Source organism: Urocampus carinirostris, chromosome 14, assembly GCF_059441175.1.
Source record: "Urocampus carinirostris isolate Australia breed hairy pipefish chromosome 14, RoL_Ucar_1.0, whole genome shotgun sequence".
Lineage (NCBI taxonomy): Eukaryota > Metazoa > Chordata > Actinopteri > Syngnathiformes > Syngnathidae > Urocampus > Urocampus carinirostris.
Genome location: NC_142362.1, coordinates 14,821,684 through 14,838,143, shown reverse-complemented (window position 1 = coordinate 14,838,143; position 16,460 = coordinate 14,821,684). Strand labels below are relative to the sequence as shown.

Here is a 16,460-nt window from a genome sequence, read left to right as displayed (position 1 = left end):
TAAATATCTTTAAAAAGGATGTTGATAGTGCACATGTTTCCGCTTAGTATTAGGCTGCGTCCCATTCTTCGCACTTTCACTCGCTATGTGCCCTAGTCACTCGGTTTGCGCGTTCACGTGAAAATGGGGTGTGTCCCGATACTCTCAAGACCGAGGCAGAAGTGCCCTCAAACCAAGTCGTAACCACTTCAAGACCGAGGGGGCTCTCGACCTCACTTGGCAGCGAAGTGACTACCCAGAAGGCTTTGCGAATTCTCAATATCAACAAAGATGCCCGAAAAGGAACCACACAAATGTAAGTAGTTTTCCACAACCACGCATGTATTTGCAATAAAATGTATTGAGATATCTTAGTTAGACGTAAATGCAATAGAAAATCGTATTTTCGCGTTAAAACACGAACATTGCAAAATCGCTACTTTACGAAGTGCACTAATCTACCAAGGGAGCTGGCAAAAAAAAACCTTCACGCTACAAACTGTAAAGTAGGATAACTGTGCAGAAAATCACGGTTCAGCCCATCCCTGTTTTTATCTTAAACGAGTCGTGCTTTTCATGTACATGGCCAGTCGCTAAAGGAGCATAGTCAGAATACCGTTCTGGACATAAGCGCTTGTTTACTGCACACAATTTCGGGTGTCGTGTTTTATTTACAATATGATTCTTTCATGTGAGATCAGAATGCATTAGTTTTCATCATGCATTACGAGTAATGTCTCCGAATTTCACGTGGAAATACAGTTGAAACAAACTACTATCACATAGTTCACTGTCTTCTCTGTAAACACATATTAAGTGAACGAATTACCTTCTCAAAATGTTGTCCAAATGTGGAGACAATTCTAAAGCATATGTGATGCTGGCCAATAGAAGGCTCATACAGCCATAAGAATAACATGTCAATTTCATGTCTCACATCAACTAGTTGAGCATCGTATACACAGTTGTTTTTGTACAATACATCAGCATTAAGTAATTCTTGTTTTTTCCACCCAACCTAAAGGCCATTGTAGAACGTCCCGTGGAAGAGCTGGTCACCATCACAGCTACCACGCCATCCACACCACCGGGCACGTCGTTGGCACCTTCTAATCCGGCGCCAAACCCCAAATCACCCAGAAAAAAAGGAAGCACGATACACTCCTTGACTTTTTGAAAGTGGAGTCTGCCGGAGTGAGGAAAAGTCTCGAAGAAACTGTGGCCAAAACTGAGCGGTTCCCGTCCTTTTTGGGAAGCTCGCGGACAAATTTCCAGAACAGTGACATCTCTGCAATGTTTCCCTTTGTTTTATAAAAGGAAAATATTTTTTTTTATTAAGAACTCAATGAAGTTCCAGTTTGTGTTTTCCAGCTTCATGGAAGTATTGGTATATTTTTGTTAAAATTTGTGACACATTATTTATTTACTATTATGTATTTTGGCCCAATGTGAGTTTGTTTTTCTGAAAGTAAAGTATTATTTAAGCTGGAGTGATTTGTAGTTGTTTTCTGTCCAACAGTCACATAGTTCACACGCAGTATCTCACATCATTATGAAATAAACCACCAAGGTGTTACTCAAAATGAAGATGTTTATTGAATAGTAATGCAGAAAAGCACATAATGCAAATGTGGGTCTGACTTAAAGAGCCTAAAATATGGCTTTTGGGCAATTTATTCCATATTAACTGTGGACAATTCTTTGTACGGTGGACCTGGGAACCCTGAAGACCCGTGACACCACACGGTAGGACAGAGCGTGGGCCAGCCAGTACACGTAGATCAGGACCTCCAGCCATGGCCCTGTTCCCTCTTTAGCAGCTCCTGCAGGGCCCACATAACCTTCTTGCTCAACCTTAAGTCCTGAATGAGTTCTGACTCCACATTCAACCATAAGCACAGGATGGGAACATTCCTGTCCAACCTGTCCATGCTTATGGGACAGCCACTCTGGAACACAATAGAAAACAAACATTTTAGACATAAATGTGGGCATAGAAAAGAAAAAGACCGCTTTAACTGTGATGTAAGCATCATGAAAAAATGTTGAAATTTTTTTGGTTTGAACAAATTTATTGACACTAATAACAAAAAAAAACAATCATGACAATCACAACAGAAATCAAGCACATTCACAATATTATATTCCAATATGATGTTATTAACAGCAAACACAATGTGAGGGTTTGAACAACCCTTCTCGAAAATCCTATTTGCAATCAAGCATATTCACAATTTCATTATATGATATCTTTGTTAGTGTCAATAGATCTGTCCAAGCCAAAGTCGATTGTCTTTTTTGGTCTGAACAAATCCCTTGACACCAACAACAGAAAACAATCATGACCAAACAACAGCAATCAAGCACCTTTTTTATATCCAATGACAACTCTTTTGAATTAAATTCCTTATGAACTAAGGTTTTTGGGTCGTACAGGGAAGTTTGGTGACGATATTATGTCAGCTTAAGGGTCAGGTGGACTGTTCTTGTGTTTGTTTACTTTTCGTCATGTCACACATTCAAGACCCCTACTATGTGTCATAAAATGGCATTAAGATACTAATAAGTAGATTGCCATTTATGTCTACACAAACATAGGGTATTATGTGAACGTGCATTGTATGTTTACTCTTACTGTATTTGACCGAACGGGTCATTTTTTTACTGAGTGTACGTACCTTGTAAAGGTGAATCAGCACTACATAGCGCCGAAGCTGTCTTCAGTATAGCACATTTCTCCTCCGTTGATTGGAGACACGGAAAAGATGATGAGCTTTCAGCCAATCGGTAATAACACAGCTGTAGCGGGCATTTTTAACGTTGCACGAAATCTCCAACTGACACACTACTGAACACGCCTCAGGTTGAGACTCGAGTTGTTTACATGTGACGTAGGCCTATACGTCACTAAGGTCTACAGCCAATTAATATTACCGCCATCTCCTGGACAGGGGTGGAACCTTGCAAGTCTTGTCCAAACCTTTTCCACTTTGCACTCGACTCGATGAGGGCACTCCTCTATCGAGGGACCTCACTGGAGGGTTCTCGGGGCCGAGTGAGAGAAATGGGATTGGGCCTTAGTATCAACAAGTGTTTTATTTCAATGAATGGTTGTTTTAAACCACTAGGGGTCACTTTATACTACAAACTAGGACTTTCAAATATGAACACTGGTGTAAACATCCATCCATTATCCGCACCGCTTATCCTCAGTACGATCGCAGGGGTGCTGGAGCCCATCACAGCTCTCCGTGGGCAGGGGGCAGGGGACACCCTGGTTGCCAGCCAGTCGCAGGGCACACAGAGACAACTCACTTGCTCATTCAGACCTAGGGACAATTTGGACCGGCCAATTAACCTGATATGCATGTATGTGGAATGTGGGGAGGAAACCGGAGTGCCTAGAGGAAACTCAGGCTGGTAGCTGGATTTGATCCCATGACAACCGAACTGTACTGCGGACGCGCTAACCACTCAGGGGCCGTGCCGCCCTGGTGTAAACATATCCTTTTAAATTTGTCAAGTAATAAATCATCAATTTAAATATAAAAATTGCTCTTTAACATAGCTCAAAATCCGTGCTCACGCTAAAATATTTTTGAACAACAGTTCTATACAACGTGAATCACTTAATCGTACATTCTCAGCTAGAAATTAAATTATCCACAGCATGAAAGATAGAGGGATTCAGGGAAATCCAAAACAATTTGCAAAAAGTATGCAAAATAAAAATATCATTATTACAGCTAAGACACACACAAAGTATGATAATAAATGTATTTTACACTGCATTGGCTCTTAACAGTTGGAATTGTTTCCAGCCTGAAAAATACAAGATGTCATTTTCATCAGATTGAAAATGAATAGTAAACGTTATTTTTGGAAGGTTTTTATTATACTTGGATTTTTTCTGAAAGGGGACAAAAGTGCACTCACAGTACAATGCTGCAAGGTTGCCACTTAGGTGCCGTTCAAAAAGGCAAATCAGAAAGCAATAACGTTGGAAATGTGTTTTAATTTCATTATATTTTTACCCCACAAAAAAATTATTCTCTGATTTTGAAACAGAGCAAAAGTTTGGTTTATTTTTTGCTGTTTGATACAAATGTATATGGAGAAGTGAGGAAGCACTTGAGATTGGCTGTGAACACTCAATTTTACTACAGTCTTCACCACAGGCACGTGTTTACAGTCCAGCGGACCTAAATCAATATTTTTCCGTTATCACCGACTATCATACGTCCACTGAGAAACAAAAAAGCAGAGCTTGCATGGTCCTTGATTTGTTTGTCTGGCCTAACTATTCTACTTAGTAGAAAACATTAGATACTATAAAACCAACAATTACATTAAAATGGAAAAAAGTCATGTCGATATCAACACATGTATAAAATATTTTTATACATTAAAAACCTTGCCTTTTATGGAAATAGTGCTTTTGACTTCACTGTACAATGCAAAGTGTTCAGAGAACCGGAATGTTTAGACTAGCAAAACTAAGTCTCCGTAGCAGTACATGTTTGACTTCCATTTTGAAGAAAATGGGCACGGTATATCCAAAAAACATACATTGCATTTATCACTCGTGGCTTCATAGTGGTAAAAAAATATATAGGCCACACATACAACATTAAGATTCCAATCACGTGATAAAAAATGATCTGGAGTTAGTGTTCTAATGCTGCAAAATCAAAATATTTAAAGTATTAAAAATAAAAATATGACAAGTGGCACATTTGTCCGCTGAGCGTGGGCACTTAACGGCGTGAGACCACGATATCAACCGTGTCGAAGTTCTTCCGTGAGATACCTGGAATGGTTCAGCAAACAGAGTCAGTATTGATGGGCAGCCGTGCGCTACGGCGGACCTCCTTTTCACGTTTTTCTTTTTGCTTCTCCAGTTTCTCCTGGGCCTTACGCATTTCCTTCAACTTTTTCTTGATTGTGGAACGGTCGCTCTGACTGGACACACCAAGGCCCTGGAGGACGATGAGAAGATTGAAATAAGGCCCGATAGACGATGCCTTAAAAGGGAGGGGTGCGTAATATAAGCTTTCCTGAAAAAAATTGAAATTCAAATATTTTCTCTTTTTATTGCATGTTAACAATGCACAACTGAGTACAAAGAGCCTTTATTATTGTTTTTCCACCACATCTATCTGCTCTTATCCTACTTTTATTATCCGTGTTCTGGCATTAAGCTGGAAAAAAAGATAAGTGGGGGATGTAGGGAGGAGAGTGATTTCACACAAAAATTGAGAAAGTAAGAAGGACTGTTTTAAGTCGTCAAAATACCAATGCAAATATACCAAAAGATGAAAAAAATAAGAGTATTCGAGAGCATGTAGCAGAGACAGACACGTACGTGCACGCGCCATACAAGCAGCTAGACCGAGGCTGCAATGATTTCAGCCAGAAGATGGCGTCAGCAAGTAAAATATCTTCAAAGTTATGGACACTACCTTTAGGGAATAAGTTCATATTCTAGTTTTAATTTACAACCACTGGGCTTTAATTCACCACGTGTTAGAAAAATGATGAGTCTTTGTCTGTAAAACATGACTCAGTAGAATAGAATGTAGCCCAACTGTGGCATTATGCACTTACTATACATAGAAAGGAGTTTATTTAATGTGCTGTGTTGGGTGGCCGGCAGCACTTAGGCAACCATACTCCGATCATTATTATTTTTAAAGATTGGTCCAAATAAAACAAAAAAGTGGAATGTACAATATTAGCTCGACGCTGAAAGTATTAATTTCTGAACGTTAATGATAATGTGGAGATGTTTTGTTAAATATAAAATGGGGAAATATATTTTCGTGTACATTTAATGTTTTTAAGAGTAATTTGAGTTTCAATTCGTCGTCTGAATATTACTATGCAAGTAATCTGATTTAGGTAAAATAAAAGTATAAAAAAAATAGGTCACGTAAAAAGAGAAAGCCGATGCACGAAAAACCGACCACCAACAGATGGCACTGTCGTGCAAATGAAACAGCTATTTAGTGGCGTCCAAAATGCTGTTTTCAAACTACATCACCTCATAAACTGAAAAATTAAGTTTTATTAAACAAGCTTTTTTTCTCGAAGCAGTAATTTTCATGTCAATAACAGTCCTATTTTACAAGATACTTCTGTACTTTAGATGAAAAACTACACATTTTCAAAACGGTCCCCACTATGAAAATTTTACATTTTTGAAAGGAAAAAAAGGATGTGCTCCCACATGCTGTAATCCCTCGTGTATCATGGTTAATGGGGACCAGAACCTCCTCTGTGGTATGCAGGAATTAACAAGTAGACACCCACCCCATTTAACATGCCCTCCGGCCCCACTCGCAGCAATAACGGATCGAAGATAAAAGATTGGGGCCTCAAATATGCTGTTAATTTTAGATGGAAAATTCACAGCCATGCTTGACACAATATTGCACTCTCAATCCCTGCTATCAGCAATAGTAAACTGGGGATAATGGAACGCGGCCAAAACGGTGTACCGTAAATTCCAGATTATAAACCGCAACTTCAAAAGCTTTCAACCCTGTGGCTTGTCGTTATGCAATGATGCTGTTAATTCATGCTTTTTTTTCTAACGGCTGCCAGGGGCGCCCGAGCAGTAAAGGTAAGAGTGAGAAATATGAGATATAGATCCAGATTTAAAGCCCCCCGCAAATCTAGCGCCAACCAAGCGCGACGCCACTGACGATCGTCCATTTGCCTCTGGCGTCAGGTTTGCACTTATTGGAGGAAAACGGTGGCGCAGAGTATCAAACATGTTTGATATTTTTGGCGCTCAGTCGCCAAATTCCTTAAGTGTGCGGGGTAGCGAGGAAAACTGCGACTTGACACATGCACTTTCAATGCAAAACACTTCTTGGACCGGAGTGTACTTTTATACTCGAGGGAGCAAATCGTCTGTTGAAGGGATGGGAATTCCGACTCTTTTTAGAGAACCGGTTCCCGAACGGCTTTTTAGGTTGTTTTTGTTGTTTAATTATATTACAGATTTGGATTAAATATTTCCCACAGTTGGATTCTCTAAATTGTCCTTGAAGTAACAAATCTATTTTCGCGCACATTTAAAGAAGGTAAAGACGGCCAGGGGACGTAATGGTGAGTTACCTTGGCTTTATAGTTTTTGGGTATCTTGCTCCATCGTTTCTTGAATCCCAAAAGTTTAAGCTTTCCAATTATATGTGGAATGACAAATTTCAAGAACTAGTCAAGTTAAGTCATTTTTATTTGTATAGCCCTAAATGACATCGTACAGACACGTATTTGTCTGTCAAAAGTCCAGCGGCCCGCCGGCGGGCCATCAGAATATTAAGGGGGTTATGGTACTGTATATTATTGAAAATTTCTGTGTACCGTCTTTCTTTGTAAATATCTCAAGTTTTGATGAGAGCACATGAGGCTTATAGTCAGGTGCGGCTTATGTATGTACAAAATGTTTTTAGCTTTGAAAGTATACTTATAATCAGGTGCGCTCTATAGTCGGGAACTTACGGTAGTTCGTTTGAAGCGCCCACAGTAGCACACTTTGGCGGCCCGAACCCAATAAAAATGCGCGACTGAGGGCCACACATGACAAAATTCTGCTCTCTCCGGTCCTGCTCTTTGCAATAATCGACTGGGGATATTGCATTGCGACCACAAGCGTGCCTTTCATGTAAGGCGGGCTTGAGCCGCACACCTCTTGACTAAAGAGTTCCGCTCACAAAAATATGGCCGCACGCTTTTAGTTTATTTTAATCAGAACTACAATAATAAGAAAACAGAGCTCGCAGGCCCAAAATGCTGCCGGTCCTGCTCGCAGCAATGTAGGATTGGTGATAATGGATTGCGGCCGCAAGAGTGCATGTCACTTATTGGTGGACAGAATGGCAGAAAAGAACTGCCAGTCTCTACGAAAAAAAATGCATCAATAGTCGACTTGGGATAATGGATCGCGTAATGTTTTTCAACCCGCGATGCACTAAGGCTGCAAAGTACCGGGGGATTACAGAATTCAATTTTAGGAATGTTTACCTTTAACTTGTCACTGTCCAGCTGCAGAAGTAGCTGCCCATCGACATTCTTGGCTGTGAAATCAGCTGTGTACTGGTCCATATTCATGCCCATTAACCAGTGGCACACCTGTTGGTTGGTCCATTCGGAGACGGGGCGGTTCTGCCACTGATATTCTTTTCCTGTGGCCACTGGCTCATCATCCAATGTCTAAGGAAAGACACAGAAAGTTTGCTAACTTTTGAAGACTAACACTTGGTTCACAAAGTTCATGATGTAACTATGAAGCCATCCTCGAGTGTCATGTATGATCCTGCAGAGTGGGAATACATGCCAATGTCATGCAAAGGGGATGCCAGGTGATATGATAATAGTTGTATTTGGTTGTCAAACTTGAGACTGTAAAAGAGGGGTGCAACCAATAGGAAACTACCATATATTCCGGACCATACGGCACACCTAAAAACTGCAAATTGTTCTGAAATTTGAAAGTGCGTCTTATATACTGCAAAATACAGTGGATAAGATTGTAAATGAACGTAAATTATTGCTGACCATGATCGCAAAAAGCATTGTATGCAACTGGAATTGAAACCGGGTGATATGCTGACACCTAACAACTAGATCACCCGTGATACAGATGACATACGAAAAGGCATAAGGTTTCATCCCATTATTCCCCATTTTTTACTCACGTGCCAGATACAAATATCAGAGGATGGAGAAAACAGAAAGATTCATCATCAGATACACCAAAGAGTTGTTTCTATGGTACTGCTTTTTTACACAGCTGCAACCCAAGTTTGATTCCCCTTGCACACAATGTTTTGCGATTTTGGTCGGTGACATATTTCATCTGATCAAATATTGCAAATAGACCGTGCCCAAATATGCATGCTGAGGTCTTAGTGTAGCTTAAATTCCATGCTCCTTATAGTCAGGTACGCCATATATATGAAAATATAAGACTATTTTTGGGATGTGCGCCCCATAAACTGGTGCGCCTTATAGTGCAGAAAATATGGTACACAAGCTTCTTGCCAGTTCCTTCGCCACTCTGCCAAATGCAGGAAGATACCGCTGACATTCAATGATTTTGTTCACTTAACTGAGTAGGGGGCCGGGAGAGGACAAAGACATGCCTAAACACTAAAACAGCCAAAAAGCAGTCACATTGTCCTGCAAGTGTCGTAAAGAAAAGAACGTCAAGCGCTAGAGTTTATGGCACACAAACAAAAGTTAGGTCGACTCCTGCGTCAACCAAACAAAACGGTGTTGATACACGCACACACACATGCAGTTCTCTTCTATTTCCTCGGCTTTCAGGGTTTAATCACAGCTGTGTGGGGGAGGGGCCCGAAAGAGAACGCTCGAGAGTGTCCCCTTTCAGCCCCGTCAAGACGTCCCACACGGCTTTTGTGACTGCACAACAAGGAGAGCACTCACCTCGCTAGAAGAGAAGATTAAAGTGTGTGAGCGCCCAGACAGATTGGGTTCAGCGACTAACCCAGAGATGTCTGAACTGGGGCTGGCGGGGTTACAGTCATCTATGACTGACAAACTCTGGTGGAACAAGCGGAGACAAGGAACGCATTTTACAACACAACACATCGATTGTTCGCACACTGGCTTAAAGCTACAAGCGGAAAGGACTGCCACTTTATCACACGACTCATGATTTTAGGGTAGGGGCAAGTCGGGTCACGATAAATTGAACAATAAATCAATTGAAATGGGGTAGTTGAATGCAATTTGAAATTCTGTCACTAAAAATTGACTAACTGAATTACAGTGTCGCTTTTTTTTTTAATTGCTCAGCACCATTCAGCCCTCAATCATTTTAATTTCTAGACATTGGTCTGCCACTTTAATGTACATCAACTTCTTTGTCTAACAGATGAAATTAAAATTAAAATGGAGTCAAGATTACCATAAACGGCCTACTTTCTCTTGGTTTGGTTGCAGACTGATCAAACTGTACTCTTACCATATCGCCTGAAAGTGTTTAGTTTCACCTTTTAATTGCACAAAACTATTATAAAACCAAATTTTCAGGCCTGTGGTTCTATCTTTTTTTTTAGATAAAACACTAAAAACAATAGTTTCCAGCCAAGAGTCATTGAAATTAATAAATGCAACTTTGAAAATAATATTAATTTTCACAGCTTTACATTCAACCATTTGAAAGTAAAATGATGTCAAACATAATAATAATGCTAATAATAATGACAATTAAGTGTCTACAGCAAAAAAGTCAACTTAACAGTTCAGAAAAATCTAGTGAAGAAGATAGGAAAGTCTTTGTTTTAAAATTTGGTTGGATGATAAAATTAGTAACAAAACAAGTAAAATAAAACTTATAGCACACCTTACTATCCAAAAAGAAGAGATTCTAATAACTAGAAGACAAAAACAGCCTTTTTAAACAACAAGTAAGCCAAAAAAAGTTTGCTGTTTGTATGTTATATGTGCTTGTAGTCAATAAAAGTGGTGGGTGGGTTTCCCTGGGTCGTAAGGGCACCATTTCCCATGGTGTGTTTTGGGGAAGTAAACCCTGGCGCCGCCCATCCCTCTAAGTACAATATTTTAAAAAACTAAACAGAAAACAAGTGACCAGTATGCAACCTACAGCACACAATGAGTATTGAAATCTTAGATAATACCTCACCTAGTGTTTCTCAAATTACACCTTTTCATTTTAACTCAAACTCTAATATTCAAGACAATGAATACTTAAGACCCCTTATAGTAATATTGACTCCAATATAACCTAATAAGCAACAAAATAAATGTATACCAGATTTGACTCAAAACTGTGAGCTGTTTCTGCAAACAAGGCAAACATTTTTCTTTGGACAAAAGCAAACACTGAAATTAAGTTTTCTATGACACGACCGCATACCAATGACTAGAAAGTATTTACAGTAGAACCCCGGGATACATGATGCCTGTCTGCTTTTGGTCGATGTTATATGAAATACTAGTCTGCTATTATGGCAGTGTTTTTCAAACTTTTTTGAGCCAGGGCTTGTTTTTTACATTGGAAAAATTTCTAGGCACGCCACTAACTAAAAATGTTATAAAATGACACTGAACAGTGTGTTTAATTACAATATAATTTATAATACCCCCAGTTTTACAGCACAGACACATGACACTGGCATAATATTTGCAGAAAATGATTCATAAACGTTTTATAAAATTTGAAATTTTAAAATGTGACATTGGATAATTTCTCATGGCACACCTGCCGATCTCTCACAACACAAAAGTGTGCCGCGGCACAGTGGTTGAAAATCACTGCCTTATGGCATCATAAAGATGTTGCTATGCTATTGGCTGAAATACCTCCCACAATGCCTTTCCCTGTCTTCATTCTATTCAGAATCGTGTGAGCTTCGTACAGACTTTGCAATTTGACAAGGCAATACTGTATTTTTTTGTACTGTATTTATCAACTATGGGTAACAAGGCTAGCAGTGACGATAAAGGAAGAAGAAAAAAACATGACCACCATGGAAACGAATTTTGCAAATCGCTATCCTCACCAAGTTGCATTGCCATAACATATCAACCATTGGAACTATTATTTAAAATAAGAATGCTATTAAAGCAAGGAACTCTCCTAAGGGCATGGCAATCCTCCTAAGTGGAAGTTTCAAAATCTTTTTCCTTTTTAATTCCCGCCATCTCCTCCTCACCCCTGCATCCACCCACTACTCCACTCGACCATCTCATCACATTACACTAAATGTAATTGAATGGTTATTTGTTTACAATATTATATAATTGTTTACACATATTTAACACTTAAATAGTACTTACTATATACTATTTGGTGATTTTAATGTTTTTACCGGGCATTCGGAACACATTAACTAATTACCATAATTTTCAACCGCTATACAGCAATATTACCATGCGATCCCCACCTCAGAACAGATTCAAGATGTATCCCGCGGGTCTACTGTAATATATTTTCTTGTAAGTTAAGAAAAGTCAGCACTAGATTTGTTAGTAGCGCTCTAATGAGTCAGCAAAAAGTGGCATACTGTACCAAATCTAATGACCGACTGAATAAAGAAGACCAGGTGAGGTTTGTCTGTTTAAAGGAAAACATGGTTGATTAAGTGAGATTGTGTGTGCAGATGAAAAAGTGGCTAAAAGCTTGTCAAAGCGTAGCGTGTATATTTTGGAAGGAATGAGCACGAGAACGACACAGCCAGTAATTTGACCTGAGGCGTTTGATATGTTACCCCATCGCAGATGAGTTAAGGTCACCAAATTCTTTGCTGCTAAGCTCTTAGTGATAGCAAACATGTGGATCCACTTTTTGTGGCTCTTGCATAAAGCAGTGTATTTGGATACAAGGTCTGTAAGAGCAGATGTTTGGAAGCTTGTACTAGTATTGCCCTTGCAATGACGACGGTGTGATGAAAAAGCATAGGCAGGAAAGAGATCAAGTTTTTGGCTCTGGTGATGTTTTGTTAAGTTGAAATTCATTACATGAGAAAATAAAACCGCATTAACTCCGAGATCGGTGCAAGTACTGTGTTTCACAGGGAAGGAGGAAAAAGCCAATACCTTGTTCTTGCGATCCTGGCTTTGTTCACAGCTGGTCTCGGTGTACGGCAAACTGCTGCTGGATGAAGACGGCTCCCTGTCGCGGTCTTTCTCTTTGTCTCCGAACCAAGAGAAGGGCATGCAGGTTGGGATGGAGGTCATAGAATCGGCGGGAGACAGGTTGCCGCCAGATTCTTCCAATAATTCTGAAGACCCCCTACATATTGGGAGTGAACAGGAGTTCAAAGGTACATTTTTAATCATTATCATATAATCAGGCAATAACCACACGGCAACTATAGTAGACCCCCGGATAAGGCCAGTGAACCTTACATAATTTTTACTTTACGATGTTAAATGTCTTTTAGTATATGAATATCCTATATTTTATATTGACAATGTCTGTATATTATTTTCCCTCATGTAGGTTTTAGATCAGGGGATGGTGTCATAATAGTCTGTGGTTTGCAATAATCTGTGGTCTGTGCAGCCCTTTGAGACTCTTTGTGATTAAGGGCTTTACAAATAAACATGACTTGACTTGGCAGTGTTAGGAAGTTTGTAGTTATGTCTCTTAGGTGCTATCGACGCCATGTAAAATGATGGCCTGCAATTGGTTTGTGTCACAGTATCATGAAAATGCTGATCCGCTATTAGCTAAACTACCTACCCAATGTTCAGAATCTTGTGTGCTTCGTAAAGACATTAAAAGATACAATACTGTGTTGTTTATACTGTATTTACCCTCTATATGTCCCAAAGCTTACAGTGATGCTAAAGCGAGAAGAAAAGCTTGCAAGAATCAAGAAGCACAAAGGAGGCACATGAAAGCCTACCCTCGCTATGTTCCATTGCCAGAACCAGTCAACCATCAGAACTACTATTAAAAATAATGAGGCATTGAAAGCAATGAAATATCCCAAAGCCATGGCAATACATGCAAATGGAAGTTTTAAGAAAATATTTTGTAAAGGTGGTGTTCATAACTTCTAGATATTCTATTTGCTGACCCCAATCTCCTGGCTGAAATCATCACTGCTTGTATGGCACGTGCACATACGTGCCTCTCTTAGATGCGCGCAAATGAACTCTTCTTTTTACATCTTTTTGGGGTGGCCTGTATTTAAACAGTCATTTTCTTACTTTCTCTTACTTTCCTAGAATAATAGAAAACGTCAAGCACACATGTGGAATCACCTTATAACTACGCACTCCAGCTTTAATCCCCCACCGCTTACCCCTTGTATATACCAGAGAGAAGCAAAATTATGATAACCATATAAACAAAGCTTGCAATTGTCTAGAAATTCAAAGAAGGCACATCATTTTTACCTTAAGCAACAAATATGGCCATAACCAATCAACTATCAGGACAATTATTAAGAGTAAGGAGGCGATAAAAGCAACAAAAAAAATGGCATGACAATCCTGCTAATTGTTTTCAAAGTCAGTTTTAATTTGAATTATTTGTTCCTATTCTCCTCTGTATCCACCCATAAACTCCACCGAACCAGCTCGAGTCACACCATGTGTACGTATTTATGTTATTTAATCATGTGCATTTAGATTACACATTAGTACATACTTTATACGATTTTGTTTGTTAAATGGTTATATCTGGGGTACCAGGGGTTTGAAATGCATTAGGCAATTACCATAGTTTTTTCCCCCCCGGTATACAGAAGTTTTACTAAGCGATTGGCACTTCACAAATGATTAATGTCCTATTCCAGGGGGTCTACTTTATTAAAATTGGTCAGACTTTTGTTTAATTATTCTTACTATTACATTGAGAACACTTTTTTTAATTCATACTAGTACTCAAAAGTTTTATTATCCACTCTACTACACTTGAAAATAAACAAATTTGAATAACCTTCACTTAAAAAAAGTATGTTTATTCCTTGAGAATGAAATGTTTACAATATGTACTACACAAAGAATAAAAAAGACCATATAGATAGGGCTATTTAATTTTCCACCAATTGACACTATTTACAATACACATTCCATTAAGTGGAGTGGCCCGGTTAAAGCCCAATAAAGTGTCACTTACGTAATGCCATTTAACATGATATGTCTTAGAGTACCTGCTATCCAAAGACATTCTCATTGCTTCTTTGTCATGTTTTTTTCCTTTTCCTCCTGACTTGCGCAGGCCCCTAGGATGGAATTTAACAATTCAATGTTAATTTAGGAGGTACAAAGTGGTGCCTATGACATAAGATAACGAATGAAGAATTGCCGAATCTTACCCAAAGTCAGGAAATCGTCGTTTTGGTTTGGTAGCTGATGTGGGTTCAACTGGATCGTCTGCATGGAAGAAAAGCATTCCCTTATCAACCACTAACTTTGCAACAAAAACCTTTTTTGTCATATTGTAGTCTCTCATACCTTTATGCAGTTTTTCCTTGACTTTGGACTCCTTCTTTTTGACGTTTGGGAGCAATCCAGAAGGAGATGTGGTAACAGAGTTGTCATTTATAGGTGACAAAGATGTATTTCCACTGCTCTCAACACTTCCCCCCTGGGATGGGGATAAAGAAGGACTGTTGGAGTGATCAGCTTTGCTTTTTATCTCCTCCTTTGTTTCGTTTGGGTCTTCTTTATCTCCGTTCTCGGGATAGAAGACAGGTACTGGGAGGGACAGGCTCTCCTGGATGGAGCTCCTTTTCTGAGGTTCCTGCGTCTCCTGGTCATCATCCTCTGCAGTTTCCTGCTGGGACAAGGTTAATTACGCACCGAGACAATGCAAGGAATGGGAAATAAGCTTTGATATTACATGAAAAAGTCTTTGAAAGTTAAATACATGTTACAATCTTCATTATGTGGGCAATACTCTATGCAAACTAGTATTGTTTTTTTTTTTTAGTTTGCGGTTGTTCTTTTTACAAAGGATGGGCAAACTACAGTCTGCGGGCCACATAATGCCCGCCCGTCATTTTGATTTGGCCCGTTGAACAAAAAGTAGCCCCCTAAAAAAGTAGTGCAAATAAATAAAATTTGTTTCGGTGCCCTGTGTCCCTTTGTGGCCCTCTGCTCCATAAATACATTTTTTTTATACAACATGGTGTACCGGACTGTGTTCATTTAAATAATGTAAATGTAGTTATTAATATAATATTTTAATTGTGCATCTTTCTGTAGTATTTTTTTTTAAATTATGTATTTTATTTATCAATTACTTTTCCTTTAGGGTTTGTACACCTTTGTCATGACCAGTACCAGGCGCTCTTGGTTTCTTCACCATTCTTCTTGGGCGTGACACGTAGGGGGCATTGACGCTCCACATGACAATGCCGTAAAAACGAATGCCAGCTGCTGTTAGTTACGAGGGAGGAAAAATAAAATGGCAAAGCAAACCCACCAGAGCAGGCTTGTTGGTGTCATTTTTAAGCAGGATTGATTTGTTTTTCTTCATTTAAAGCGTGGTCTGTTGAGTCAAGACTGCCGGGACACGTTGCAACAATTTTGGGCATTTACAAGCGCTTCAACCCAAAATTCAAGCACTTTTCAAACCTTGAAAACGCAATATAGAAATTTAAAAATTTTCAAAGATTTGAAGCACCTGTACGAACCCTGTTCCTTGTTTTCCTACCTTTATTTCTCTTTTTTATGTATTTATTTTAGTTAACAAGATATTCTTTAAATTGCATGCATTGAGTTTTTTTGTGCATATTATCACATTTACTGCTTGAAAGAGGCATTATATAATATTTTGCCTAAAATCTGAGTGTTTTAAAACAAATTTGATGAAATGAACTATCAATGAAGAAATATAAAATTAAATATAAAATGTACTTATGAGTGTCTACTTGGATAGAAAAATTGGATATCTTTTTTCTCATGCATTGCAAAGGTATCGGTAAAAGATCCCGGTATCAGCGGGTAGTAAAAATCTAACTGAT

At 39.0% G+C, this 16,460-nt stretch overlaps 1 protein-coding gene and 2 long non-coding RNA genes across 5 annotated transcripts in view; 1 reads left to right on the top strand and 2 right to left on the bottom strand.

Annotated features, from left to right (window-relative positions):
* The first annotated feature begins 55 nt into the window (after positions 1 to 55).
* On the top strand, positions 56 to 1,469 carry LOC148352742 (uncharacterized). The gene is made up of 2 exons (XR_015852654.1): positions 56 to 295; positions 1,004 to 1,469. It is a non-coding gene; the product is annotated as an uncharacterized LOC148352742 (long non-coding RNA).
* Positions 1,470 to 1,552: 83 nt separating this feature from the next.
* Positions 1,553 to 3,050, bottom strand: LOC148352741 (uncharacterized). Its single transcript, XR_015852655.1, has 2 exons — positions 2,658 to 3,050; positions 1,553 to 1,928 (listed from the first exon to the last, which is right to left on the bottom strand). It is a non-coding gene; the product is annotated as an uncharacterized LOC148352741 (long non-coding RNA).
* A 1,066-nt stretch (positions 3,051 to 4,116) lies between these two features.
* The window catches only part of ppp1r9ala (protein phosphatase 1 regulatory subunit 9A-like A), a 34,138-nt gene continuing 21,794 nt past the window's right edge, over positions 4,117 to 16,460 (bottom strand). The window contains exons 13-20 of one of the 3 annotated variants that reach the window (XM_088352766.1): positions 14,947 to 15,268; positions 14,808 to 14,865; positions 14,643 to 14,714; positions 12,574 to 12,769; positions 12,047 to 12,091; positions 9,436 to 9,552; positions 8,011 to 8,199; positions 4,117 to 4,958 (exon numbers count right to left, since the gene is read on the bottom strand). In XM_088352766.1, the coding sequence (XP_088208892.1) occupies positions 4,800 to 4,958; positions 8,011 to 8,199; positions 9,436 to 9,552; positions 12,047 to 12,091; positions 12,574 to 12,769; positions 14,643 to 14,714; positions 14,808 to 14,865; positions 14,947 to 15,268 (1,158 nt within the window). In that variant the 3' untranslated portion in view covers positions 4,117 to 4,799. The remainder of the gene's footprint in view (positions 4,959 to 8,010; positions 8,200 to 9,435; positions 9,553 to 12,046; positions 12,092 to 12,573; positions 12,770 to 14,642; positions 14,715 to 14,807; positions 14,866 to 14,946; positions 15,269 to 16,460) is intronic. The other 2 variants (XM_088352767.1, XM_088352768.1) reach the window with 2 other exon arrangements.